This window comes from Cryptosporidium ryanae (genome assembly GCF_009792415.1).
Source record: "Cryptosporidium ryanae isolate 45019 chromosome Unknown contig_42, whole genome shotgun sequence".
NCBI classification, from domain to species: Eukaryota; Apicomplexa; class Conoidasida; order Eucoccidiorida; family Cryptosporidiidae; genus Cryptosporidium; species Cryptosporidium ryanae.
This window is the reverse complement of record NW_027125511.1, coordinates 1-26,422: the sequence shown is the minus strand read 5'-3', so window position 1 is coordinate 26,422 and position 26,422 is coordinate 1. Positions and strand designations below refer to the sequence as shown.

The 26,422-nt window shown below is 37.0% G+C and overlaps 13 protein-coding genes across 13 annotated transcripts; 7 read left to right on the top strand and 6 right to left on the bottom strand.

Annotated features, from left to right (window-relative positions):
• Window positions 1-232: 232 nt before the first annotated feature.
• Window positions 233-1,387, bottom strand: FG386_002400 (articulin family protein; the record flags this gene model as incomplete). The annotated part of the gene is made up of 1 exon (XM_067341762.1): window positions 233-1,387. The coding sequence occupies one exon, from the start codon at window positions 1,385-1,387 to the stop codon at window positions 233-235; it is 1,155 nt and encodes a 384-aa protein (XP_067198462.1).
• Window positions 1,388-3,076: 1,689 nt separating this feature from the next.
• FG386_002399 (mitochondrial import inner membrane translocase subunit tim17) lies at window positions 3,077-3,565 on the top strand (the record flags this gene model as incomplete). The annotated part of the gene is made up of 1 exon (XM_067341761.1): window positions 3,077-3,565. One exon carries the CDS (start codon window positions 3,077-3,079, stop codon window positions 3,563-3,565), a length of 489 nt encoding a protein of 162 aa, XP_067198461.1.
• An 844-nt stretch (window positions 3,566-4,409) lies between these two features.
• FG386_002398 (ORF 73) lies at window positions 4,410-5,477 on the top strand (the record flags this gene model as incomplete). The annotated part of the gene is made up of 1 exon (XM_067341760.1): window positions 4,410-5,477. The coding sequence occupies one exon, from the start codon at window positions 4,410-4,412 to the stop codon at window positions 5,475-5,477; it is 1,068 nt and encodes a 355-aa protein (XP_067198460.1).
• A 170-nt stretch (window positions 5,478-5,647) lies between these two features.
• Window positions 5,648-6,163, bottom strand: FG386_002397 (20k cyclophilin; the record flags this gene model as incomplete). The annotated part of the gene is made up of 1 exon (XM_067341759.1): window positions 5,648-6,163. The coding sequence occupies one exon, from the start codon at window positions 6,161-6,163 to the stop codon at window positions 5,648-5,650; it is 516 nt and encodes a 171-aa protein (XP_067198459.1).
• Window positions 6,164-6,683: 520 nt separating this feature from the next.
• Window positions 6,684-8,780, bottom strand: FG386_002431 (uncharacterized protein; the record flags this gene model as incomplete). The annotated part of the gene is made up of 1 exon (XM_067341793.1): window positions 6,684-8,780. One exon carries the CDS (start codon window positions 8,778-8,780, stop codon window positions 6,684-6,686), a length of 2,097 nt encoding a protein of 698 aa, XP_067198493.1.
• A 755-nt stretch (window positions 8,781-9,535) lies between these two features.
• On the bottom strand, window positions 9,536-10,119 carry FG386_002430 (uncharacterized protein; the record flags this gene model as incomplete). The annotated part of the gene is made up of 2 exons (XM_067341792.1): window positions 9,536-9,832; window positions 9,913-10,119. The coding sequence occupies 2 exons, from the start codon at window positions 10,117-10,119 to the stop codon at window positions 9,536-9,538; spliced, it is 504 nt and encodes a 167-aa protein (XP_067198492.1).
• A 1,615-nt stretch (window positions 10,120-11,734) lies between these two features.
• Window positions 11,735-12,076, top strand: FG386_002429 (uncharacterized protein; the record flags this gene model as incomplete). The annotated part of the gene is made up of 1 exon (XM_067341791.1): window positions 11,735-12,076. One exon carries the CDS (start codon window positions 11,735-11,737, stop codon window positions 12,074-12,076), a length of 342 nt encoding a protein of 113 aa, XP_067198491.1.
• Window positions 12,077-12,321: 245 nt separating this feature from the next.
• On the bottom strand, window positions 12,322-14,253 carry FG386_002428 (uncharacterized protein; the record flags this gene model as incomplete). The annotated part of the gene is made up of 1 exon (XM_067341790.1): window positions 12,322-14,253. One exon carries the CDS (start codon window positions 14,251-14,253, stop codon window positions 12,322-12,324), a length of 1,932 nt encoding a protein of 643 aa, XP_067198490.1.
• Window positions 14,254-15,032: 779 nt separating this feature from the next.
• On the top strand, window positions 15,033-16,046 carry FG386_002427 (replication protein A2; the record flags this gene model as incomplete). Its single annotated transcript, XM_067341789.1, has 1 exon — window positions 15,033-16,046. One exon carries the CDS (start codon window positions 15,033-15,035, stop codon window positions 16,044-16,046), a length of 1,014 nt encoding a protein of 337 aa, XP_067198489.1.
• Window positions 16,047-16,554: 508 nt separating this feature from the next.
• Window positions 16,555-17,516, top strand: FG386_002426 (uncharacterized protein; the record flags this gene model as incomplete). The annotated part of the gene is made up of 2 exons (XM_067341788.1): window positions 16,555-16,743; window positions 16,815-17,516. 2 exons carry the CDS (start codon window positions 16,555-16,557, stop codon window positions 17,514-17,516), a joined length of 891 nt encoding a protein of 296 aa, XP_067198488.1.
• Window positions 17,517-17,623: 107 nt separating this feature from the next.
• Window positions 17,624-19,621, bottom strand: FG386_002418 (uncharacterized protein; the record flags this gene model as incomplete). The annotated part of the gene is made up of 1 exon (XM_067341780.1): window positions 17,624-19,621. One exon carries the CDS (start codon window positions 19,619-19,621, stop codon window positions 17,624-17,626), a length of 1,998 nt encoding a protein of 665 aa, XP_067198480.1.
• A 765-nt stretch (window positions 19,622-20,386) lies between these two features.
• FG386_002407 (uncharacterized protein) lies at window positions 20,387-22,744 on the top strand (the record flags this gene model as incomplete). Its single annotated transcript, XM_067341769.1, has 1 exon — window positions 20,387-22,744. One exon carries the CDS (start codon window positions 20,387-20,389, stop codon window positions 22,742-22,744), a length of 2,358 nt encoding a protein of 785 aa, XP_067198469.1.
• A 492-nt stretch (window positions 22,745-23,236) lies between these two features.
• On the top strand, window positions 23,237-26,410 carry FG386_002396 (uncharacterized protein; the record flags this gene model as incomplete). The annotated part of the gene is made up of 1 exon (XM_067341758.1): window positions 23,237-26,410. A coding segment is annotated over one exon (3,174 nt), but the record flags the coding sequence as incomplete, so codon positions are not given.
• Window positions 26,411-26,422: the final 12 nt, after the last annotated feature.

The following is a 26,422-nucleotide window of genomic DNA, read 5'->3' as shown; positions in this document are numbered from 1 at the left end:
TCCCTGTGAGCAGTAAAAACAAGATGGCCTCCAAGGCAGAGAGTGAACCAGGAAAGCTTAAACAGTGAGCAGTATTAATTAGGGAAACGCTAGAGCCAAAACGAGGAAAAACAGCAAGCACATAATTTAAATATAAAATTAATAATAAACTACTGAAGTTCATTAGAAAAATAGTAAACAAAACAAGTCCAAATAAATCACTAACTAAATTCGTATTTTGCTTACACAATATTTATTGCTGCTGGGGGGGATAATGATAAGGATACTGTTGACGAGGATTACTTGGGTAGTTAACCTGATTTAAATTCATTCCAGTAATTAGATTTTGCTGCTGAGGTGGGTTGAAAGGTATAGGAGTTCTTCCCGGAATGTGAGCTGCATTCCCGGAATTCAACATGTGATTTGTCATATTAACGCCTTGGGGTAAGGGGAAAGCTGCATATGAATTCGCCAACGGTATCATTTGTGGAATCGAACCCGGTTGATTCTTAGGAAGCATGTGATATGGTGGAATTGCGGGATGTGATGGAAGGCCATCAGAGGCAACCTCGTTTGAGTCAGGTGCATACATTGGTTGTGGCATCGACAATAAGGGTGCACTTGTTGGAGCTGTTCCAGGAACCATAAACGGTTGTTGTGATTGGGGTGGAATAGGAGGTACTGATTGATTGAGGATATTCTCGTCGTACATCATTCCTGGATGGAACGGCACCTCTACAAGTTTTTCAACATATCTTGGAACAACAAATGGCACCTCTACATCTTTATAATATGGTACTTGACGATATACCTTCTGTGGTACTTCTAATAAACGTTCCTCAATCACCGGACGTGATAGCTCAACCGTTCTTTCTACGATATATGGTTTCGGAACGGGAACTATTCTTGGTGGGTAAGCTATTGGAACCTCTACAGGAACTTCAACAAATTTAACACCTTGTGGCACTTCAATCACTTTTTCTTCAACGGTTGCTGTATATCTTGGTATCTCAACCTCTCTAACAACGTCCTTCGGAATTGGTATGATCTTTTCTACAACTACCTTCTGTGGAACTTCAACAAACTTGTGTTCATATTGAATTTGTGGAACTTCTATTATTCTTTCCTGCACCTCTCTCCTAGCAACTATAACTTCCCTTTCTTCCAGTACCGGTGCGGCAACAAACTTTTCCGGTATTTGATTTCTAACATTATCCGGTAATGGTATTGGGCCTAAGCTCGTCATTACATATGGCTGGCCTGCCTTAACTAATTCCTCTGCTTTCTTAGACAGTGTTGCTTTAATTGATGCCATTGTCCTCACATCCGGCTCATTTGAAAATTGAGGAGGAAGGTTGTATGATTGTTGTGATGAATTTACATCTTCTGATCCTGGTACCTCTGCCATTGTTGATTGATTTTATTCAGCAAGTCAGATAACTATTAAAACTAAATTTTAAACCTTAATCTTCAGCGAAGAAAAAACAGTTAACCTTTTCAGCGTCTTATTACATTCAAAAATATACGTATCTGATTATTGCTTTATTAGTGGTAAATTACACAGATGAACTTAAATATTCCTGTATATATATCTAGCTATAAACCGTTGTTTATTCTTGATCAGATATATGAATATTCAATTCCAATTCCTCCCTTTTTCATTCGATTTCCTCTGTTCTCACAAATTCCTGAATTGTTAATGAAAAAAAGAAAGAAACAATATACGAGCTGTATTTACACTAATTCCAGCACCTTTCTCTTTTCCTTTCTTCAATTGTTTTTACCTAATTTTGTTTTATTATTAACATATGCAGAGATACATACATATATTAATACCTTATTTATGCTATTTACTTATTATTATTATTCATACGACATATAGAATTATATGTATTATATTAATATATATGCACATACACAGTACATACATATATTTAATATATATTTATATATACATAGGTGGTCCCACAAATTCCTTGCTTTGCGCACATGTACTCATAGCGTCACGTCTACAACGATCTAACAATATGGCGCCCGCGCGGCGCCATGCATATATTATTTACTAGGGTATAATAGGAAGGTAAAGAGCAGGAGAGGGGGCCGGAAACCTGTGAGAAGGTTGGCGGGGACTGGAGGGACGACCACCTCGCGAGGGATAAAAAGCTGCGGCGCGGGCGCGAGGAACTCAGCACCGAGCCCGAACCGCGCTCCTGAAGGACCGACCCGGATTTGAACCAGGGACCAGACGATCTGCAGTCGCCTGCTCTACCACTGAGCTATCGATCCAGACCTGGCTGGGACTGGTTCGAATAATTTATATTATTATGACCAGCCTGTATTATTTTAAACATTTGAATCTGCTTCCCTCCCCTCACTGTTCATTTCAATTGTATATTGTGTTGGTTTACAGGACATTTGGCCAAAAAATAACATAGCTGCAGCATGAAATAGGAAGTACGTCTAGATAAATAAAAACTACACTAGTTATTTTTTTTTTTACTTAGGGATATTAATAGCATTTAATTGATAGATATAAATACTAAATTGCACGGTTTGTACATAGTGAATAGTTTGAGTATTGTTTGTCTGATAGAATATGAATTTGTCATCTTTAAAGTTTGAGATTGCCGTAATTATCTTTGAATGCTCTGATTTAAAAAAGAGAAAGAAGTAGATGCTTTAATTAATGGTGTTTATTTATTCAAACGACAATAGAGTCAATTTCCGGCAAGTTGTAGTTTAAATTAAACGAAAAGGGGGGAACCGAATTTTAATGTAATAAATATTTGGTGGTGTTTATGCTGCTAAATAATTAAACACCTGGTATATCAGTTATAGGAGCGGACCATTTGAAATTAATAAAAGTAAAAAAGACGTTTAGTGTGTATTTTACACAAAAGCAGCAAGTACTGATTATATTATCGGGGCAGGTACATAGTAAATTTTAAATGCAACAATAACGACAGAATTAAAGAACAGTCCTAAATAAACTGTATTTTACCTTTATGAGGATTATACATAGAATTAAAGACAAGTACGAAACGTCATATTAACTTGTGTCATTTAGTTTAGTTAATTAATATTATTTCTTGTAAAAATGAGTGATGATATTATGAGAGAACCGTTTCCGTACAGAGTCATAGAGGACGTTGGCGGAGCCTTTGCAATGGGTTCAATAGGTGGTTTTATTACGAATTTCTTAAAAGGGGCCAAGTACTCAAGCAACAAAATGGAATCATTGTCAAATGGCTTATTGTTTGCTAGAAGGTCAGCAGCTTCATTAGGCACAAGTTTTGCAATATGGGGAGGAGTCTTTTCCTCATTTGATTGCTTGCTATCTAAGGTAAGAGGAAAGGAGGATCATTGGAATGCTATACTGTCAGGAGCAGCCACGGGAGGCGTATTATCTATAAGAAATGGACTTAGAGCGTCACTTAAGAGTGCAATGGCAGGAGGTTTTTTGTTGACTATTATAGAAACTGTTTCCATAGGAATGAACAGGAGAACTGCCCAAACCCCAAGACAACAGTTTGATGACTACCAAAAGCTTTTACAGATGAACAAGAAGAGAAATGTAAAGCCATAGCAAAGCGTAAACTACAGCCAGGTCTTTGCGTCTACATGCATATGCAGCATTGTACAATATACAGACTGTATAGAAAATCAGAAATAAAGAGTAATAGTAGATGCGTGTGACGTGAGAATGTGGAGCAGGCCAAACACAACTTTAGTGCTTAGGTGCTTTTCTAGTACTATTTCACTTGCATTTATAATTCACAGCGACAGAAATAACCAAAATTTAGTTTATTTATCAGACCGTTTCCGCTCAGACCTCAATCTTGCTGTTTCTCGCCTCCTTGTAGTATACACTTAAAACATTTTCACGTCATTTTTTGTACTTGTGCTTATTGAATACTTAAATTTACGCCTGTTACTAAACAAGATTATTTGGAAAAGGCGGGTAATTTGTGGATCATAAATATTTGCAAATAATAAGGGAAAAACCAGAAAAAGTGTTTATTATGGGAAATACCTTGGAACAATAGTAAAAAGGAACGTTTAAGTAGAACAGGAAAAAAGCGACAGGGAGGTTTCCCTTTTTTGTTATTTTTCCCCGAAAATTTATATCAAGAAAAGGAGCATGTAAATTTGGGGTGTGCTACTGGAAGGAAAAGTCATCTTAATATAGGAAACATAGAAAACATAAAATAAGTGAGACAGTGCTATTTTTGCGTATACAAGGTACTTTTAAATTGAATAGTTTTTGTGTAACGACGAGCTTTAGGGCCTGTTTCTGTATTTGTGTGTGAATTTGAAGAAGCGAAGCTAATAAGGGGGGTGGTTTTAAAGTACATATTAACCACGGAAAGCTAGCAGACGTGTTTGCTTTAGTAATAGGGTCGGTGAATAAGTAAGACAAAGTAGGATAGATGGATGTAATTAAAATGGAGTATCACCCTTTTCAGGATTATATTAAATCCGGAATAGCGGATATAGAGGTCTCAACAAGAAAAATAGTGGAGGGGGAGGCAAGAAGATTTGAGGCTTACATTGATATATTGAAGGACCAGATGGCAAGTTTGAACGAATTGGAGGAGAAAAATGAACTGTTGCAGAGTGAGATAGCATGTATAACTGAGAAGCTGAGTTTAAGGGAGCTAGAGGTGGAGTCAAAAGAGAAGAGAATATTTGAATTGGAAAAGGAGGCAGGGAATTCGGCTAAAGACAGAAAGAATTTTGAAAAAGAGTATTCAAAGTTGATAAAGGAGAAGCAGAGTTTAATAAAGGAGTTATCGGAGTTGCACTCAAAATTGCAGATAGTTAACGATAGAAACAGCAAGCTAGATGGTGGTTTAAACGGTATGACAAATAAAAACAAAAAAAGGCCTTCACAAAACGAGAGCGGAGTTGAGAATATGGGGAGCGAAAGTTCGTCCTCGGTTAAAAAGAGTAGATTAAGGCGTCCTCAAAATGAGGACACTCAGCAGATTGAGTCAAAGAAAAGTATAGCTAAGGAGTCAGGCTGTCAAAAAGCCGAGGGTGTTTCAAGTAAAAAAGGTAACGCTATTACGGAAATAGTGGAGACCAATCCATTAAAGGCTGTATTGGAAAAAACGAATTTGGGTAAAATAAGAATGCCGATGCTTAAAGGGAAGGTTGTAAAGGCAGCTGAGGCAGCAAATCCGAATTTGCTTGCTCCAAACTACTCACTGGAACTTAAATCAGCATCTGAGGATGCACGAGTTTCAAATTCTACAAAATCTAAGTCAAACAAAAAAGCCGATTTGAAAAAAGAAGATACCGCAAAGCAAAGGTCCGTTAAAAAAACAAGCAAGGTAGCAAAGGTTGCAAAAATACCCCACTACACCGAAAATGTACTTAATTCAATGAAAGTTCCAGAGCTGAAGGACATATGCTGCAAGATTAATTTGGAAATAAACCAGAAATCAAGGAAACAAGACATAATTAACGCAATTTTGTCTTTTCAGGGAGAGTAACACTAAGTTCGCTTTATAGATAGCAGAACCGTAGTCTCTGTGTGGGTAAATGTGCTTTTCACAGCATAGGAGCAAGCATATGCATGCAAGCATGCACATGTTTGTTACGAATAACACTCATGCAACTGAAAACAAATCCTTAAACCGAATTCAGAAAAGATATCTAAAACCTAGAGGGCTCCGGATGCAGTGATGCAAACGGTTTTTGTTGGTTTACCGTTCTGAGAGCCACATTTTTCAATGTTTCTAACTACGTCCTCCCCTTCCAAGACCTTGCCAAAAACAACGTGTTTTCCGTCTAACCAGGGACATGGCACGGTGGTAATGAAGAACTGAGACCCGTTGGTATTCGGACCAGCATTTGCCATGGAAAGAAGGAACGGAGCGTTATGTTGGTAAATAAAATTCTCGTCTCTGAATTTCTGTCCGTAAATAGACTCGCCACCAGTGCCATCACCACGTGTGAAATCGCCACCTTGAATCATGAATTGAGGGATAATGCGATGGAAGAATGAGCCGGAGTAACACAAAGGCTTACCGGACAGTCCCATTCCCTTCTCACCCGTACACAATGCCCTGAAATTTTCTGAAGTTTGTGGAACTTTGTCTGCAAACAACTCCATTGTAATGCGACCGGCAGGTGCCTGGTTGATAGATATGTCAAAGAATACAATTGGATTTGGCATCTCGTCTCTGTATTAATTTACACTAAGCAAAAGCACTGAATACTTGAGTTTACGACAAGAGAGTGTCAGAGTGATGGTTCGGTTCAGTATTTATATATATTATTCACAATTGATAGTCGAGACAAGTACGTTATAAACTAAAGGATAGTATAAGGTAAAGGAAAGATTAGGACGGTAAATAAAAGACATATACTTGATAGGCTGTGTATACCACCATTGCTAGAATAAAGCCACTTTATAGTTATAATTAAACTGTATTATTTTTTCAAAGGTATTTTTATTTATAGGCGAGACATTTTGTCTTTACCCCTCACCAGGTGCGCCTTTCGGTTATTGACTCCAGGAGGGTGGCAGGCGGGGCGGAGGGCGGGAACTTCTTGGAGCAAATAAATAAGGGCATTCTATTTCGCGAAGAAACGATGTTTTTGTCCCTTGTTCTTGTTGCGCACAGTGTGTGGGAGGGATTTAGATTGAAATGTGCGTTGAGTAGCGATTCGATGTTAGTCTTGACAACCTGTGTCTATGCTGATAGTACGTTGTCTTCCCGCAGTTGAATATGGTTGAATCTGAGGGCTTCTTCGGTATTGTCCGGGGGAGCTTCATCGTGTGACGTTTCTTTGAATTTGGTGTTGTCATTATTATCTGGATTGGAATCACTGGGACTTTGATCTCCGAGCGTCTCGTTCTTTGGACCGTGAATGTGTTCTGAGCCGTTGTCACTACTGCTGTCACCGTGACCGGAAGAGCCGCGCTCCTTGATTTCTGTGCTTTCCACTTTCGCCGAGTCGTGGAGAGCAGCACTAATACTGGGTCCTGTGTTTGCATCTGTTTCAAATGAGTGATTGCAGGAGTGGGCGTGTGTGGGGAAGTCAGTGTAGTTGCTGGTGTGAAGGGAGCGATTATTTGGTATTTTATGGGAGTTGAGTATGTTTTTAACGGGGCTGCTTACAAGTATTTGCTGCATCGTTTTAACCAGATTGTTTGACTCAAGACTGTATTTGTTGTCAGTCTCAGAAATAAAAGAGGTTAGTTCAATTAGCTTTGAGGAAATGACTACCCATCTGTAGATTGTATCAGAACACAAATTAACGTGATTGGACGTGATTACATTTTGGTACTTGCTGTTGGCATTTTCAAGCAGCTTAAGTTGAAAATAAGAGTCCCAATTAGGGTTGTAACAATTGTTAGGAAAATAGTTTCCTATTTTATTTACTTTGTCTTTAATGTTGTTAGCAAATGAAAGGCAGCAAGAGTTCTCGTGTTTCGCTTTATTGTTATGAAATTTAAGTCTAATGATAATTGGTTTTCTGTTGTTTTTTGGAACTTTAATTAGTTCGTTTTGAAAATAAAAGTTTATGCTAGACTTTTCGTGTAACAGATCGTAACCAATTACAATAGTGACGCATTCACTGTACTCTAGTTTGCTTATTTTCTCGGTTATTTCCTCGGGAATCGTTCCTTTGCTTCCAAATACAAGTTTCCCAGTATTGTCAAGTATGTGCGTTACGGTAGAAAGGTAAAACCACAGTACTACATTGCCACAAAGCGAGGAGTCAGAAAGTATTTCGTCTGAGGAAGACGAGGACGACACCTTTTGACTCTTTTTAGAAAAGAAACCGCGACTCATGCTTGACAATGTGTTAATAATACCTCCACTACCACGGCAATCTGAATTATAATTATTGTCACTGGCACCGTAGTATTCACTATTATTCTCAATGATCAAAAGAACTGAATCAAACAGCATTATATTCGTGTTGTTAAACACAAAATTGAAGTTGACGCATGGCTTTTCGAATTTCAGATTCAGTGTCTCCCTCGCTATTCCACTTGTATTTAGTGGTATAGGCACTAGGGATTTGACGATGCTCTTGCCACTTTGAGATATAAGTCCAGTTATGGAGCTAAGGCTTCCGTCCTTCTTGTTAATGTTACCGTTGGATTTGAGTATTAAGTTACCGTCAATTATCTGATTGTACACTTCGTCTGAAAACTTTATGCTTGACTCTAGTATTGGGTATATAAGGGAGTTACTGCATTGATAGTTAAAGGATATGGGGCTTCTATAGCTTCCTATATATAGATCACTAGTGCCCACTGTCGAAATTCTTCTGTTGTACGATATCAAGAAGTCTTGTATGCCTCCAACTAAGTCCAGTAGTGTCGTGCTTGGAGACCATTCGCTGTTGTTTAGTATCTCAACCGTAAAACTTCTTCCGTCACTTAAACTTGGAAAACAACACGTTGTTGGGAATATTATATCTGGAAAACTGAACGGAAAGTCTTTATACAGCATAATCTCTATTGGGACCACATTAGTGTTGAATGAGTCTAGGTTGTCCAGTACCAGCGATATTTCTATTAATATGTAATTCTTGCTCGTTTTGTCGTACATTGTCACATTATCCACGTGAAAGTGTAATTTACCGTCATTGTCATGACGCGTATTGGTGTTATTCTCCAGACAACTGGTCACTTTGCATTGGCCCAACCTTAACCTCTCTATCTCATTTTTAATTCTATTTTTGTGTATTTCTGCAATGTTGTTTGTCTGTGTGTTTTTCTCGCATGACTTTGAAGCTCTGCTGGTCAGGGTTCCGTATAGGCCGTGAATCATACTTGATTTAGGACAACTCGTATCCGGTGCTTGTATAGATTGGAGGAAACGAAAGAAGTGTATCTTGCTTTTCTCTGATATCTCCTTACTTCCTTTCTCGCTGAAACATTACAATCGCACTTGCATTAAGTGTATTTCTCGCTCGGTTATCCATTTACCTGCGGAAGAAACAAAAATGAAAACAATCTACTTTAGTTCACGCAATTATTTGTGTATTTACAGTAGTTGGTTCTTTTTAAAATTTTCCTGTACTAGTGTTTTCTCGGGTTTAACTTGATTAAGTACCCCACAACCTGAGCCTTCCTTGTATTCTTCCAAGTTTCAACAAAGTATCCTGTGACTTGTGCGTGTGTCGCAATCTTTTATTCTCAGTCTGTCTTTCCTTCCTCAGCTCTGCTTTACATTTTACTTCTGCCTTACTGTAGAACCTTGTGTCCTCAATTTGTTCCCAAATTTACACCCACGGTTTGCGTGAATTATTATTAAAGGGCCAACTGGCGCCACATATTTCTTTAATAATAGTTCTCGAAACGAAGCAACTTTGGCTTACCTGGAAGAGAAGAAATCAATGAGAGGAAAGGCAAAGCAGCAGGGGTGGGGGTAAAGAAAACAGAGACAGGAGACTTGAGGCTGTGACTAGTTTATGCGAGGATACGACTATGTGTGTTCGCTGAACAAAAGTCTGTAGTTACAGGTTGGTCTACTTCACGAGACGCACTTTCTATAAAGAATGGGTGCCTGTTTGAAGGAAGTGCTCAGTGTGTATTATTATTAACAGCATCTTTAATAATGCACAGTTTTTGATTAAGCAGTGCAATTTGATTCTCAAGTTTTGATATATGTCCTTGTGTTTGGTCCTTGTCCATGTTTTCTTGTATTTTATTAACAGTTTGCTCAAGCTCGAGTCTTCTTATTTCCTTTTGGTAATTTTCTATAACTGAGTTTTTCTCATTCAATTTTTCGCTTTTCTGAATGACTTCTTTGCTTATTTCCTTAAGTTGACTCAGCAACAGTTTGTTCTCGCTCATTAGTCTCGTCATTTTCGGGTTGTCCTAAAACGGAGGGAGTGGCAGGGAAAGCAAGGTGAACGAATAACAAGTTTATTAATAAATAGTTGGTAAGCTAAACTTACATCAAGCGCAAACTCAGATATTCTGTCTTTATAATTTACGTACAAAAGTCCCTTGATTTCATCAAGCATTTCTTTTTGCAATATCTGAAATTTTCTATTTACATCTTCAGCCTCCAGATTAAGATTCTGCTTGATGAATATTCGAATTCTCTCCATTTGTTTGTTCCAAACATTTATTATCGGCGTGTGGATACATGACTCATCCATTTTACGTATAACTAATATCAGGCAAAGTTATCTTAGGGTATTTGCAGTATTCACTAGTGCTGGGGGAAGGATATGGAACTGCAGTCTTAACTAACATTAAGACTCAGTGTAAGCTGAAATTTTTTAATTTATTAAGAAGAGGCAGGGAAGAAATTAAAAACAAAAACGCAGTTCTGTATCCTTGTCATATTTGAACCGTAAATGCACTCACTCGAACGAGTGTAATTTGTCGTATGGATAAAGTCGAAGTTACTGTTTTTATTATTTCAAAAACAGAAATAAGAATATCAAAATAGCTAATGAAAAACAATAGTGAATAATTCCAGTTTGCTTCCTTTCCCCGTTTCCCACATTGTTTCCCAAGGACTCGCACCCAGCTTTTAAACTAGGATTTTTCTTGTAGCAAGTAGTCTTCGGTTTGAGAGTGGACGCCCCAGTATTGGCTAAACAGAAGCAAATGTCCACAAATGCTACTCGAATTTACAACAAACAACCACTTAAATTTGAATCTTATGCATTAAAGTGCCATTTTAGTGCATGCAATTACTACACGTAGTCATGCCGGCATTAAAATTTATTATTCTTAAATTACATGTGTACTGTTTGAATTTAACTTAAATATATTTAAAAAAGAGAAGAGCGAATTTGTACATTTTTTAAACAAATTAAACGTTTTTGTGTGAGCTACCACTTTTTCCGTTGTTGCCGGTCAACGTATGAGTGGAGATAAAAAAGGCGGAGAAATGTAAAAGGGAACAAAATGGGATATTTGTAGACAACAAACACTGGTAAATATTCAAAATGCAAAAAATTAAATTAATTTATGTATGTATGAAGCAAAATATTAGTTAAAATTAAACGGTAAATAAAAACGAAAATAAAACTGGCGGATCGATATTATTAGCATCCCTCTACTTCGCCAATAAACCAAAAAATATTTTTACCTTTTACTGTAATAGTATAAAACCTAGCATTATTATTGTATGCACTATTTTAAATAGTTCACATCCTCGCATTGTAAAAAAGTACCGCCTTGATGTTGGCGCTTATACATAGTTGAAACATAAAACCCGCAGGAGTGTAAGCAATAATTATAATTGGAGGTTCATTAGTGGTCTTTAATGATAGAAAGAAGCAAAGCATATAAGGGATATATAGTAGAGTATACATAGAGTTTATTAAAGGTAGTACAAAGGACGGTCTTTGCCTTCTCTGCAGGAGTTTGAGGTATTCAGCGGAACTCCAATATTCTTGATCCACCACGACTTAAAGGGACAGGGAGGAATAACAAAACTTATTGTTACCAGTAAGAGACTTTAAGATTAAGCAAAACTGCAGAATACAGCTTATTTGCGAAGATCGAAGGAAACAGGCATTAACGCATATTTGTACTTGCATATATCTATTTATTTGTATATACACATATAAAGCATATTGAGTTGCATTGGGTCATATATGTATATATATATATATATATATATATATATACATATATAAGTTATTAATTAATTAGCTGTGTAATTAACAATAGATAAATAAAGTACTAGTTGGTGATTATTCTCCACTTAATATTTCAGATATAATTATATAGTCTTAACCGGCAAAATCAATGAATATGGAGGACTCTTTAATATTTCGAATTCTAGATATATATGCGAAGGTGATCATTATAATTTCCCCATTCGGAGCAATATTCTTTATATTGCTTGGAATTCTAATGTTGAGGTCTACGTTGATTATAGAAGGAATTGGCGTTGGGACAGACAGTTACTCCGAATCCACATTGGCATCTCTAATGGCAGGAGCGGCTTTTGTTTTTTTCCTAGTTACTGCTCTTGTATACAAGTCATATAGAAGTAAATATGCTGCTAAAAAGGCAGCTAAAAATCAAATTAAAAACAATCAAATGGACAATAACAATAGCAATATTGGTATTACTATACAAAATTCTGCATAGTAGTATTGACTTAATTTAAAAAATTTAATTATTCTCTCTCTCTTCGGTGCAGTTTATTGTGTTGTTTACAAGGTTTGGTGTTTGTAACAATGATAAAAAGACGTTGTTATTGCAGACAAAACATATAATATATTACCAATTAAACACTGCCTACCTGTATATTTACTATTTGTTGTTTAGTGCGTCAAATGGAGAATAAGTGCAATTAGGTGGGCAATAAACGTACGTGATGCAGAATTAATGGTTTAAGAGATAAATATATTTTTTCCCCTTAATAGTCTTTTTTGATCAATTCTTATCTGCCTTTTTGTCTTTTTTTTCCCTTTCTCAGCGTTTTTATCTGTTTTGAACGTTAAAATGTCAACGTCTGATTCTAAGTCAGAGATTGATACTTCTTCTTCCCGATTGGAGGTGTCGTTGTTTGGATCAACACTATTATCAAGATCGTCGCCTTCGTTTGGAGGAGAGTGACAGTACAACAGTTTGCCTGACCAGTAATCCCTTAAAATCATTCTTCCAGCCCTGCTCCAGTCTGGTACTGCTCCTTTTCCCTGTTGGTATAAGCGTCTTGTTTCACATAGTTGATTTAAAAACGATTTTGAATCAAATAGCTTTGAATGTTTAAAATTTACATTTTCAAAATAAAACTTATACAGTTGTTCCTTTATTCTCTCTCCAATAACTTGTATTGTGCTTAAAAAGCTTCCTCTATAGTGATCTATCGGAATGACACCGTTAATTAATAAGTGCTCTCTTGTGCTTGTAAATGAAGGCATGACTAGACCGGGACAGTCGCATAGTATCACGTACTCGTCGTCATTATTTAAACACGGAATTGTTAATTTTAGTGTTTGTATGTGTTTTGTTTTCCCTGGAGTTCTGCTCACAGACGATTTTTGCGTGCCAAAAAGAGCATTAACGACTGAGGATTTTCCCACATTCGGGAAGCCAACCATCCCTACAGTGGTTTCCCCTGGACTCAAAGGGTCGAGCAATGCCGTGCTATTGTTAGAGTTCCTTTTCTCACATTGATTGTCGCTATTGAACTCGTATTTATCGGAAATATCGCAGTACCCCTTTTCACGACCCTCCTCAAACTCTTTTTCGCCACCTGAACTCCCACTTCCTGCCTCTTCAGACTCATCCCCAAATTCGTCATCTAAAGCAGTTTCCTCCTCAGATATCTGCTTGTCGTTCCCAGAAACCTTGTTCCTAGTTTTGCGTTGAATGTATCTCTCGCAGCTTTCCTCGTAAACAGCCTTAGCTAAATCCCTTAATTTAAGCAACAACTGCTTTGAACTCAAAATATCGCAACAAGCGAGGGACCCTGAGCCATTGTCTTCGTTCTCGTCGCTTTTGCATTCAAAATGCGAGCTTCCCTCCCTTTTGTTTATTTCATTCAATGCAGAAAAAAAGTACACGTTTATATCTGGTGCCTTGCTTCTAAAATAGTCATACCACTTCTTCCTAAGGTCAACGTTCAACAGGTCTGCCTTGTTAAACAGCAACACAATTCTTTTAAGTGGGTCTATCTCGTTCACGTATCTTTCTAAATCAATATTTCTGAAGAAAAGAGGATCTCTACTATCTACAATCTCAACAACAACGTGACTTCTTTCAATAGTTCTCCACAGTTGTCTCCAGTACTCCAGATTTTTCTCAAATGGAGTCACAAATAATCCCGTTGACTCCTCCTTCTCGGCTATTAGCTTTCTCCAGCTTAAAAATGCCTCCTTTTCCATGTCATCCACATTCTTTACATCAAATGCCTTAGTTACATCACAGTTAGGTCCCACAAACAACACCGGACGCCTTGGTATTGGCAGGTTCAGTGTATTCTCGCTGATTTTGCTCATGTTTTCTCTTCGAAGTATTAAGTGACTATTGCTCGCATCACCTGCACCTCCCGCTGACAGTATCTTTATCACTTTCTCATCCTCAAAGTTCTCCTGTGCCCTTAGTGAAGTGCACAAATACTCGTCCAAATTGGACATTTCTATTATGCTCTTGTTGTTCATTTCATTGTAGTTGTCACATACCACATTTAGTAGATGCTCTCTGTTCGAGGCTAACTCGTCCTCGTATCTCCTGCCAAAAGTGTTCCATATCGCCTTCCCCAGTTGACCCTGATTTATTCCCTTCTTCCGCATCGCGAACTTCTTGCCTCCTCCACCCATTTCTCAAATTTACTGTCTGTATCTTTTATTTGTACTCGCTTGTACACCTACTCAAGTGTCACCCTCGATTCCCGTAAAAGCGAACCGTGAACCAAAAACGCAAACCCGACCTGCTCCACAGAAGCAGTCACATACACAGCAAATAAAATACCACGTGCTTTCCGTTGCTAAAACACTTTATCTCGTATATTACGCACTCCCAGTCAAAGTGACATTTTATTTTAACACCATTAGGCCGGTGCCGCCAAAACTCTTCGGGCTTCTTTTGTTTGCGAGTGCAGTAAAACAGTCCCCACTTTGCGTTTTCTGTTTGGTTTAGGCGAATAAAGGAAACAGGACAAAGGATGGCGGAAGGAAATGGAGGGGGAGTGAGTGGTTGGTGAAATGTGTGCAGGTAGAGTTGGGTTTAAAAGGGAGGCGGAAAAGCTCGTTTACTCAGCACTTTGAAGCCGAGAGTTAAGAGCCATGTTATTTTGTGCATGCATTTACAAATTCGGGCTAAACAAGCACAGAGTCCGAACCAAGCATTAAGTAGGGGAGATAGGCAGTTCGCACCTGAGGAAATTTTTAAAAGTCAATATATAAGTTAGGGTGCGGTATTTATTATAAATTTGTATTTAACGGGGGAGAACCCCTCTTTACCAAAATAACTGTACGATAAAAGCGAGCAAAACAAAGTAAAATAAAAATCAGGGTAGAAGAGGCGTGTTGTAATAGCAGCGAGCAACACTGGATGCGTTTGGTCGTTTTCTGTTGGTCAGGTTATAACTCAGTGAAAGATGAATTTCGATGGAACGAGTAGAGGTTTTGGTAGTTACGGGATGGATGATGTTAACGAGGGAGGTGGGTTTATGATGGAAGGGAGCGATTTGAGCATGCAGAATGGCTTAGACAGGAAGCAGAGTGCGAACAACGATCAGAGATTAGCCCCCCTAAAGGTAGGAATGATATTGAGATCGTACACTGAGTTTGTGACTTTGAGTAGATTTCAGTTGTTCGACAGAGATATTAATCTGTTTAAGCTTGTGGGATTTGTAAGGAATGTTGAACAGGAAGAGTATCCACAAAGACTTCGTTTTTATCTTGACGATGGCTCGGGATTGATACTTATAGATTGGTTGGTGGACAATACGGGAACAAGGTATAAACAAGAACTTATAAATTCAATACAAGAAGGTTGTTTTGTCAAGGTTTTTGGAGAATTAACGTTGATGGTCTCAGAACCGTCAGTGAGAGCATTCGTAGTCAGACCCTTAGTGTGCACTGATGAGATTTCAATGCACGACATAGATGTAGCAACCTTTATAGTTCACAATTTGTACAGTAAAAGTACAGTTGATAAAGTTCAAATACGCAATACAGTACCCATAAACTCTACAGAAATAGTTAAAGAGTCAAATCAGAGTATTGTTTCTTCTATGTTTAATTTAAATGGACAATTTGGTAGTGGCAACAGCAACAATGCATTAAACGGCAGTTACAGTAGCAACGAACAGAACATCCCTGAAAACAAGCAAAAGACGATTAAAGTAGTTTCTGCGATATCATCAAACAAGCCAACAGCCACTGGAATTTCCAATCCCCTGAAGCTAAGGGAGGCGATTTGCTCAATACTCGAACAAGCCTCTACACAAGGAAATCCAGAGATGAATATAGACAACATTATCGACTCCCTAATCACGAAGGACATTAATGTAAACCAAGAAGAAATAAGGAATCAACTCAAATTTTTAGTTAGCGAGGCCAGGGTATTCCAAACCAATCCCCACACCTGGAGGGCCACGGGATACTAAATCTGCACCCTTTAGTTCGTATAGACAAGGTTAGCGTGGCGAAGAGAGACAAGCTTCACCATTAGTTATCTGTAGAGGTAGAACACGTAATAGAATGTCCTAGGATAGCGTTTGTATTCATGTGCATGTGATGCATGCACATGATTGTATATTGTCATTATTCAGTTTTTGACAAACAGTAAATTTTAATAATTTAGGTATTATCGCTGAATATGCATTCAAGGAAGACGGCGTTTGCTCTCAAAACGCTAGTTATACCTATAATGAACGAATTTTAAGTTAAATCTTCGCTTTTACGTTTTCTCGCGACCGTTAGTTTAAATGTCTAAATGGGTGATTCCTGGCGCCATCAAATGCTGGCTTGCAAGCAATTGGGTGACTGACAAAGTAGTTTGAGTTTAGATGGGGAAAAAAGTCGTATAACGACGGAAGGTACCTTGAGATTAGTGTGTTTTGTTCGATTAGGTTATTTGAAATCTTCTGCAGAGGACAACTTCATCAAGGCAGGATGACTGATAAGCGTGAGTTAATAAAGCTGGGTTTGCCTCCAAGGTGGTGGCGAGCAAGATCTGCCGAGGAAATCATTAGTGATTCAAGCGGTTTTCCAGAGGAAAACCAGAGGCTTTGCACGGGATCTTGCGTTATCGACAAAGTTTTTAACGGTGGGATTCCAAGACGCATTTTGTTTGAGATTACTGTAAGTAATAATTTTGCATGATTAATATTGACTTTAACATCGTGTTTTAACTTAATTTGAAAACTGAAAAGGGAGAGGCTGGAACTGGGAAGACCCAATGGTGTTTTTCCCTGATGGCTTCTGTATTACTTTCAAATATTAGTTTTGATGATTTAAATAAAGATTTAAGTGATATTGGTTTTTCGTGCATAATATACACTGAAAACGGAGTGTTTCCTAGGGAAAGACTATTTGAGATTTTATATCACAGAATAGAATTTGAAATAAATAAGAATGCACACAATTTTAAACGCGAATATGATAATGGCCATGGAGATTTTATAAACATTATTGCCAATAAACTGATTAATTATGTTAAAGTATACAAAATAGACAATATTAAGGATCTTGAGTTGTTCATACAAAAGGACATCCCGTATATATGTTTAAATTACAAAATAGATGCAATTTTTATCGACTCAATCACGAATTTATACAGATCTAAGGTATCCTTCTCAAATAGTCGTTCTGTTTCCACGGGATTGCTACAAATATCTAATGTATTCAAAAAAATAGCATTTGATAACAATTGTTGGTTTGTAGTTACAAACCAAACAACAACAGATATAAACAACAAGGCATTGGTGAATAGTAACAGCAACAACAAGAAACCATGTTTGGGTTTATTATGGTCAAATACAGTTAATTGGAGAGTATTTTTATCAAAAAAAACACATAATAATAAAAGAGAATTGAGCGTATATCTTTCTTCTGAAATAGCGAAAATTAAGTAGGTTTTATACTAATTTACATTTGTTTGTATTAATAAATAATTACCTTTAGCAAAATTCCCTTTTCCATTAACCGAAGAGGAATAGCCGATGCAGAACCTGAATAATAACTACGTACTTTGTTCAATTATGACTGGTATTAAGGATGAAATAAATTGTAACGTTAGTATAATTAAATAGTAGAAATGACTTCTAAATGGGATCCAAATTATTATTTTACGTCTGAATTTATTAGCATTGATGTTAAATATCTCGTTTATTAAATTGAAAGTTAATAGGTATATCATCCATGTCTGAGTCTTGTGTGTTATTTTTTTGTCAGGCATATTACTGTTTTCATTTATAGTGCAATTTATTTTTAGAATCATGATTAACGGATATATAAAGCCAAATAGCATACATCCTACGGTATTCACAATAAAAGATGGAAATAGTAATATAATCCACTGGGGAATCTGACAAATGGAGACAATCATAAACAGTATCCAGTACTTAAATTTATGCGATTTGCTCATTAACCTTCCACTAATGTTTAAGTAATACTTTTTAATACCATCGGGTAGCCAATTTAACAATATATTGTTTTCAATAACATTTGCTATTATCTTCAACTGACTCATGCCTATATAGTTGTCGTTTATGTTTAATTCTGGCATTGTTTTGCTATGCAGCAATTTGGAATTCTTGTTATCGATACTAGAGTTTGAGTCTTTAATTACAAGTGAAGTTGACCTTGTGTACTCGTTGCTTACCCTTTTGTTCTCATTAAAGCGATGCAGATGACCAAATAGTGTCATACCAAAAGTGTGAATGGTCAAACCATCTATTAAATATATGATGTAGCTTCTTATTATTAGTATTAACGAGGGGTATTCATATATAATTAGAGTCGACGAATTGAAATCGTCCGTGTCATCACCACTCTCTTGGCATTTTCCGTCGTCACTGCATTTTGAGGTATCGCAAACTAACATTGAAAATTTACAGTCATAAATTTCGTAATATTTAATTTGCAACAGTACATTTAATACAATAATTGATATAGTTAAACATCTCCAGTTTAAATTGACTACTAGAACATTCATGAATTTAAACAGGTACATAGGAAATACCATGGAACTATCAAGTCTTCTGACTATTGTTGATATGTATTTAATACTGTATAGATGTTTAATTATATTTACATCTTTGAGTATCAACTTTCTAATTAAGTTAACCAAAATAATTTTTAGAATTTTGAAATGGGCTAAAACAAATCTTAATATTAGTTTTACTCCGTCACCAATAATATAGCCCTTTAAAAAAGAATATATTAACCACAAACAAAAATAATCCCCCCAACACTGCATAATTTTTAGATTTGTAATCTTTTTTGAATTAAAACTTTTAGAATTCAGTAGTGATAAATCAGTGTTCCTGTTGAGACTGATTCTACTGGAAATATACTCCAAAAAATTTAATACAATATCAGTGTTGCTAAGTTTCTTACATATATTTATGAATTGATTTAATTTTTTAATGTACTTTTTATTCTTTTCTTTAATACTTCCGCCAAAATTGACATTTGCAAATAGTGAATAGTACAAACATATTACTGCTTTGTTCAGTGGTATCCAAAGTATCCATATTTTAATTATGAAGCCCTCAAAGTAATATTTTGGTATAAATATACATAAGGGCAAATATATGAATAAAATAAACAATATATACGGTGAGAATATATATATTATTCGATTGATTACTATAGACCACTTATTATTGTACCTCCTTCTTATTAATTTCACTTGCTCATTTATCTTGTTTAGGATATAAATAGATGAGCATAGTAATAAGACACCAATTAATATGTATATTTTGCCTTCAAATGTAATTAAGCCGGATGCTTGAGTAACAACATTTAATACAAATTTAAAAAGTGACACTATATACGTTTTGAATTGAAATATCCATTTTAAAAATACTGTCAAAAAAAGAACAACATTTACGATAAGTTCAACTACTGTTTCAGATATATCTTTTATTGAATAAATTAACCTTATTAGTCGCAAGTATAAAACATCTTCCAGTGACGATTCTGACTCATTTTTTACGTTACCAGTGCTTTTCATAAATTTCAACAAAAAAACAATTTAAATCGCCTTTTTAACCTCCATTCAAACTGTTGCAGTCATAAATGCGCTTTATGCGTGATGCAAAAGTCATAGAAACCCGATAAAATTGAAAAAGAACAAATTTGCTATTCAAAAATAGTACTATTTGCCTTTTATTTTACTATTATTCTCTAACTTGTTTTTTACGATATATTTTTTAATTTACATTAAATGTGGAATTAGCGGTATGCAATTAAAATTACACGTAAGCGAGAAAATTGCCTCTGTGGGGAAGTTGCATGCAATGGCAGGATAGTGATTTCCCTATGCATATGTACTTTTTGAGAAGTGGTAAACGCATAAACAGGAAGATAGGGAACTTAGAATATATATATGATTGGATATATAGAAAAGGCAGGGAGTGAGAGAAATAAAGGGGAATAGAGAAAAAGAATATATATACTGATTTCAGTGGTGAATTGTTTATTGTAAACAGAAAATTAAAACCTAGAGAAGCAGGAATATCGATAATTTGTTTACACTGAGCCCCTTTCCCTGTTGTATTAGGCGTTAATGGAGTGTTTATATTAAAGTTAAATTAACTTCGTATGCAACTTTCATGATTCGTTAAATTTAAAGGAACACATTGACCGTATAAGAAATAACAGCGAGAGTAATTATGCGAATAAGTAGGAAGTGGTGGTGATATTTTATTAAAGTTAAACAAAAAGAGGATAGATACAAGCACAGGTGAATATTTTTTGGAATATATCATTGTTATATATGTTGATTTTTAATACATGGTTTTTCGTTTTTATATTACATTTGATATTTTCAACAACGTTTATAACAACATCATTGATATTAATACTGATTAATTCAAGAATACGTCAATATTTTTTAATATGTATAACATGGTGTTTGTGGCTATCTTTTTCGTTTTTATTTTCTCTGGGAAGGGTTATGTTGGGACTTTATCACATATTTAGAATATCAATAAACATTTTATTTTTCGTAATGTCAAGTTTACTATTAAGACTTAGTTTGATTATAAGAAGTTATTTTACGAGAAGGGATAATCTATTATACAAACTTGAATATTCAGATAATTACGAGGAGTGGTTTAGCATAGGGAATAAATTAGATTTAATAAACGGAGGTTACGACTGGCGTAAAATAGATGAAACAGAGGATTATCAGTGGATGTATTTAAAGGAATATATTAATAGATTGAGTGAGGCAAGGAGAACAAGTAATTATAGAAAGATAGTATTCTTGCTGAGATGGTGTTGTCACAGAAATTTTGCGTCTATATCGCGACAGTCGCTTTACAATAAAGCTTTTTCGGGGACCAAAATACTGATTGACAACTTTGAGGAAGAGATATACAATGTATTGAATTATCTGAGGATATCTTTAAGGAATAAAAGTACATTAGATGAATTAGATTTGGCATTGAACGACAGTAGTATATATAATATTATAAACAAGAAAGATATATTGTCAAATCAAAACATAGAATTAAGCTCAAATTCAATAGACAGGATCATAAAAATAACTAAAAATGTCGAGGAAAATTACGACCAGTACATAACAGACAATGACGATATAATTGAGTTTGAGAATGAGTTGATTGAAAAAACAAGCGAATATGAAGCAGAACTAAAATGTAATATTAGCGAAGATAGTATAAAAGACTGTATGAATTCATGTGTAACAAGTAGTTCAGGTTCAGTGAGTGTAACGTATATGAACAATGAAGAGTCCGTATTGAGTTCCTCATTTACATCATCAACTGATTGCAAAATATTAACCAGAGATATATCTGTGCAAACTTGTGGAGTTTGTGCAAATGATGGTGAGAAAGGTCTCAAAGAATGCAGTTGCATCGACAAAGAATACAATAATAATAACAGTTTTCAGAACGACACAATTACAAAAGGAATGAATAAATCTGAGTGCACAAACAGCGAAATAAGTGTTAAAAATGAGCTAGATTTGGGCATTAATATAAATGAAGTGGCAGTAAGCAATAGTTTAGTTCACTTTTTGGAATTATTGGGACATTCAATGGGGAAAACCGCTTTGTGTTTAAGTGGTGGTGGTGCTTTGGCAATGTATCATTTAGGCGTAGTAAAAGTATTAATACAACAGAACATAATGCCAAAGATAATAAATGGGACTAGCGGAGGATCTATAGTGGCAGCACTGTTGGCAACAAAAAAAAACGACGAAATACTAAATGAGTATATCAAACCAACAGTATCTAATATGTATGGCAATCGTTGGTTTCCTCCATTTTTAGAACAAATACGTCATTTTATCGTTAAAGGTTATATGATAAATCCAAAAGATTTCACTAAGACGTGTCAGATCTATTTTAAAAATTATACCTTCTACGAGGCATATAAATTGACTGGTAGAATAGTAACAATAACCGTGAGTCCAACACACGCAAGTCCAGAGTATACAGAGCCGCTTCTTTTGAACTGTGTTACCACTCCAGATGTATTAATATGGAGTGCAGTTGCTGCATCATGTGCATTACCAGGTTTAATGCCGGTGGCTGAGTTATTTGCAAAGGAAAGCATAACTAACAAAATTATAAGATATTTCCCACCAGGTATGAAGTGGATGGATGGCTCTATATCGCAAGATATTCCTCACAAAGAGCTATCAACTTTGTTTAATGTCAGACAATTTATAGTGTCGCAAGTTAATCCACATCACGTTCCGTTTATAACGCATGATTCATTTAAAACAATGTTTTCACATCCAGAAAGAAAATTGTTAAATGACGTTTTAAATTGGCTCACGCTGGACATTAAGTATAGGTACACTAAATTAGCGAAGCTTAAATTAATACCGAAATTGTTTGGCAAAGACGTAAGTAATTTTTGGATGTTGCAAGATATTGAAGGTCACGTTACAATAACTCCAAAAACATCATTGTTTGACTGGTATCGTTGCATAAACCACCCTTCTTACGATGACATGTTGCACTTTATAAGAGAGGGTGAGAGGAGAACGTGGCCACATGTTATGAGAATAAAACACATGAGTTTTTTAGAAAGGGCTATAGAGGATTGCATTCAGTCGATTAAGAGTGACCAAAAAAGAACACAAAACAGCCTGTTATAGTATTGCAGGCATGTACTCAAAAGAAAAAAAACGACGCTTTGTGGTGGATTTATAATGGTTTTCATAATTAAGGGAGTTTTACGTGCATTTGCATGCATGCATGAATGCAGCTATTAGGTGTATTAGCATACATGCAAGCATACGTGAATAAATATATATTGTGTAGTAGTTAGTTTTGTTGTCATCATTTTTGACTTAATTCTGCGAGGCCTTTAACTTTCAGCTTATTATGTTTAATTAGGCTCGGGGTGATTTTCTTGGACATTTAAACTGGGGTATGTCAAAATGACATGGCGCTAAAGGTGTATACCTAAAATAATAGTAAATATGTCTACGTTTGGTGGATTTTAAGAAAATAGTTAACGGCTAGACTTAGATGGGTTGAAAATGGCATTACAGCACCCTAGTGGACAACTGGCACAAACAGTTTTTTCGGATTTTTAGGTTTTGTGAAGTAAAATTTGAGATTTTAGCGAAAGTTAAAGGGTAAATATGGGAATTGGAGGAGAAATGGGGACCGACAGGTGGGTGCTTTTGGGAGGACTGACATTGAGGTTAGGTTTGGAAAGGGCAATAAGTGAGTGCGGTTCGTTTTGGATGAGCGAAATGAGGCACTTGGAAAAAGAGTTTGGGAATGACGAGGATTCGGTTATGTCTGAGTTGTTTAGTGTATGTGACGGCAGGAAATGCGACGCATATGTGGAGTCAGTGAGTATGAATGCAGAGGAGGAGGATATGTTTATGTCAGTTTGGGACAAAACTAGCGAGGGTCCGACAGGATTGTTCGCGAAGACGAGTTTAAAGGTATACTTTTGGTTGAATTTTAGCATGGATATACTAACGAGGTACAACTGTAATAGAGGGGTGCTGACATTGACAAACTCGGTTTTGAGTTATGATGTGATATACCATTTAAGAGGCACCTTTAAGTGTTCTGTTGGCAGGGAGGAGGGGCCGTTTTCAAGGCCAAGTTCGCTCTTTGATTTTTTCAGGAGAGCGATACTTGAATTAGGCGTGTTAGAGGGGAGTGAGAGTTCTGCCGAGAACAGTGCAAAGCTGACTTCCAGATGCGAGGTGTTGAACTGTTTGGACCATTTAAGTTTCTGCGAATCTTTTGATGTTAGAAGGCTCAGTATTAGGGGTATAATAGAATATCTTGGGAACGAGATGTGCAGGAGCAGGTTGAGCGAGAGAGCCAAGGACAGAGACGGTATTTTAAAATTTGCAATACAGAACTATGATGATATATATAGTTATTTTAGTAACGAGAATGAGTTGGATTCGCAGTGTGCAAGTAATAGCTTCGCAGAGAGCGTTTTGTCAATGGACATTTGGTTTAAAGTAATGGACTACCTTGACCTTGAAACCGTTACTAATTTGGGAAGACTTAACAAAAAGATGTACTACATCTGGTTGGTTTACTACAGAAATTTACTCTTGCCACATCAAAGAAAATCTGTGTCTTTATTGCTTAAAAGAGAGAACGCTGCAACTTTTGAGTGCTGCGATTGCGGTTGGACGTACGACAAAGATTGGTTTTACAACAACCAAATAAGGTTCGTGACCTCTTCTGAGGACTATTTCAAGTGTTTGTCAATATGGCACTATTTGAAAGTGAAGGACATGAGTGGGACAATAGAGAGTCGCTATTTGGGGGACGTAGTATGGAGTGAAGACCGTGGGGGTGTGAACTTGCTCAGGGGAGTGAGGGTGCATCCAAAGGAGATGGACCGTTCCGTCTCAAGCAGTATATTCAACGACGATAACCGCGAGCATTACGATGTGTGTTTGTACTTGAATCACGCAAACAAGAGAATTCACTTGGGATACAGAGTTGACGTTAAACCGGGCCTCGAGGGGAACAAGAGCAGGTATGTAAATACAAACGGTGGCGTGTTCTGCGATGAACCGGGATTGGGAAAGACGCTGACTGTATTGTCTCTGATAGAAAAGACGGCGAGTTGCGAGTCAAATGTGAAGGATAATGAGGATTTATACAGAAACGACATAGAGTATCCGACGGGAGTTTACAATTTTCTCTCAGAAATAAGAGATGGCTCGCTTAGTTTTGTGTACAAAATACCCAAAGATTGCAATGGTAGAGACGGGAAAGTTGCCGTGATTGACGATGTAAAGGATGTTAAGAGAACTTTATTGCCAAGCAGATCCACGTTAATAGTGGTCCCGAATCACCTGGTGCAACACTGGATCAACGAAATAAACAAGTGGTATGGGACGGAAGAGGCCTTTTGCAGCACTGCAGACCGCACAGGACTTGAATACGATGCAGGTTTGAGCAGACTTGGGTCGCAGGGAAAGACGGGAGGACAAGGACAAGTTTGGTTGGGCTCATACCCACGTCCGGAGAGGAGAATCAGTCATGACCTCCACTCGGCTGGCGAAATGGAATGGGGGGGAGAAAGCCGAGTCTATCCGACATACTACGTCTATGACGATCCTTCTTGTGACTCAATACCGGAGTCAGGGTTTATAGCGGACTCGGACATTGTGGTGATATCATACAGAATGCTAACAAGACAGTACCAACTATGCAAGGTACGAAGGGAGTATAGAAGAGCCTCTGTAGGGGAGAGAAGTGGGTCTCGAAATGCGAAAGAGAGGAGGCTAGGAAGCGAATGCGATAACGATAATGAAAGTGTTTTTATAGAGAATAAAAGCCCGTTGCTGGGCGTGAAGTGGTACAGACTCGTGGTAGACGAGGGGCATAACATAGGAAACTCTGAAATAACCTCTAAGTTGTACCAGCAGTTTATAAGTAGAATAAAGTCCGATTACAAGTGGATAATGTCTGGAACGCCACTTCCTGTATCCTTGTTCAAGTCGCTGGGGACGAGCATACAAAATGTCTTTAACTTTTTGAATTTGCCAGTAATGTACAGCAAAGTGCTGGATCGCCGGGACGCGAGCACGTCCTTCAAGAGAAGAGGTGGGAGGTTAACTTTGAGGTACGAAAGAACTGATTCGTTATTCACGTTTATCACAAAAACTGCACTAAACATTAGGTCAACGAACCCAATGGGTCTGTTTGCCCTAGTTACGCAATTGGGTTCTATAGTGGTTTACACGAACAAGAAGAGTTGCATTAGGAACTGCTTGCCGGGTTTGATTGGACCCGTGAGAAAGGTAATAAGGCCGTGCGTGAGGAACGAGTTTTTTGTATACAATATGTTGGCGGAGCTTACACAAAGAAATCTGTTTTGCACATACTACAGTGGGGAGAACGTTGACTCTCTGTTGCATCCAAACAACGCAAATTACAGACAGGAGGTTATTTGGAATCTAAGATTTTCGTCGGTATTGGGATTTGCGCTAAATTTGAGAGACTACATAATGGACGAGGACAAATTGGAGTTGATAAAGGCCATGGACTTTTCGATTCCATCAATACACGTATCGGACGATAGTGTTTGCGAGCTGAGGCTAATGTTGGAGAACAGACACGAGTTGTATGAAAACGAGTGCTACTACGAGCCGAACTCTCCTTTGAGGCTGGATTTTGTGTTGGACTACTACAAGAACTTGAGGTTGGTTGGGCTTGAGGGCGACAAAAGCGAATTCCGGGACGACTTTGGCTATTATAAGTGTGACTCTTGCTCCTGCACCACAATGTTTCCCTTGATTATCCCGTGTCCCAGAATACATATGGTGTGTGTTCAC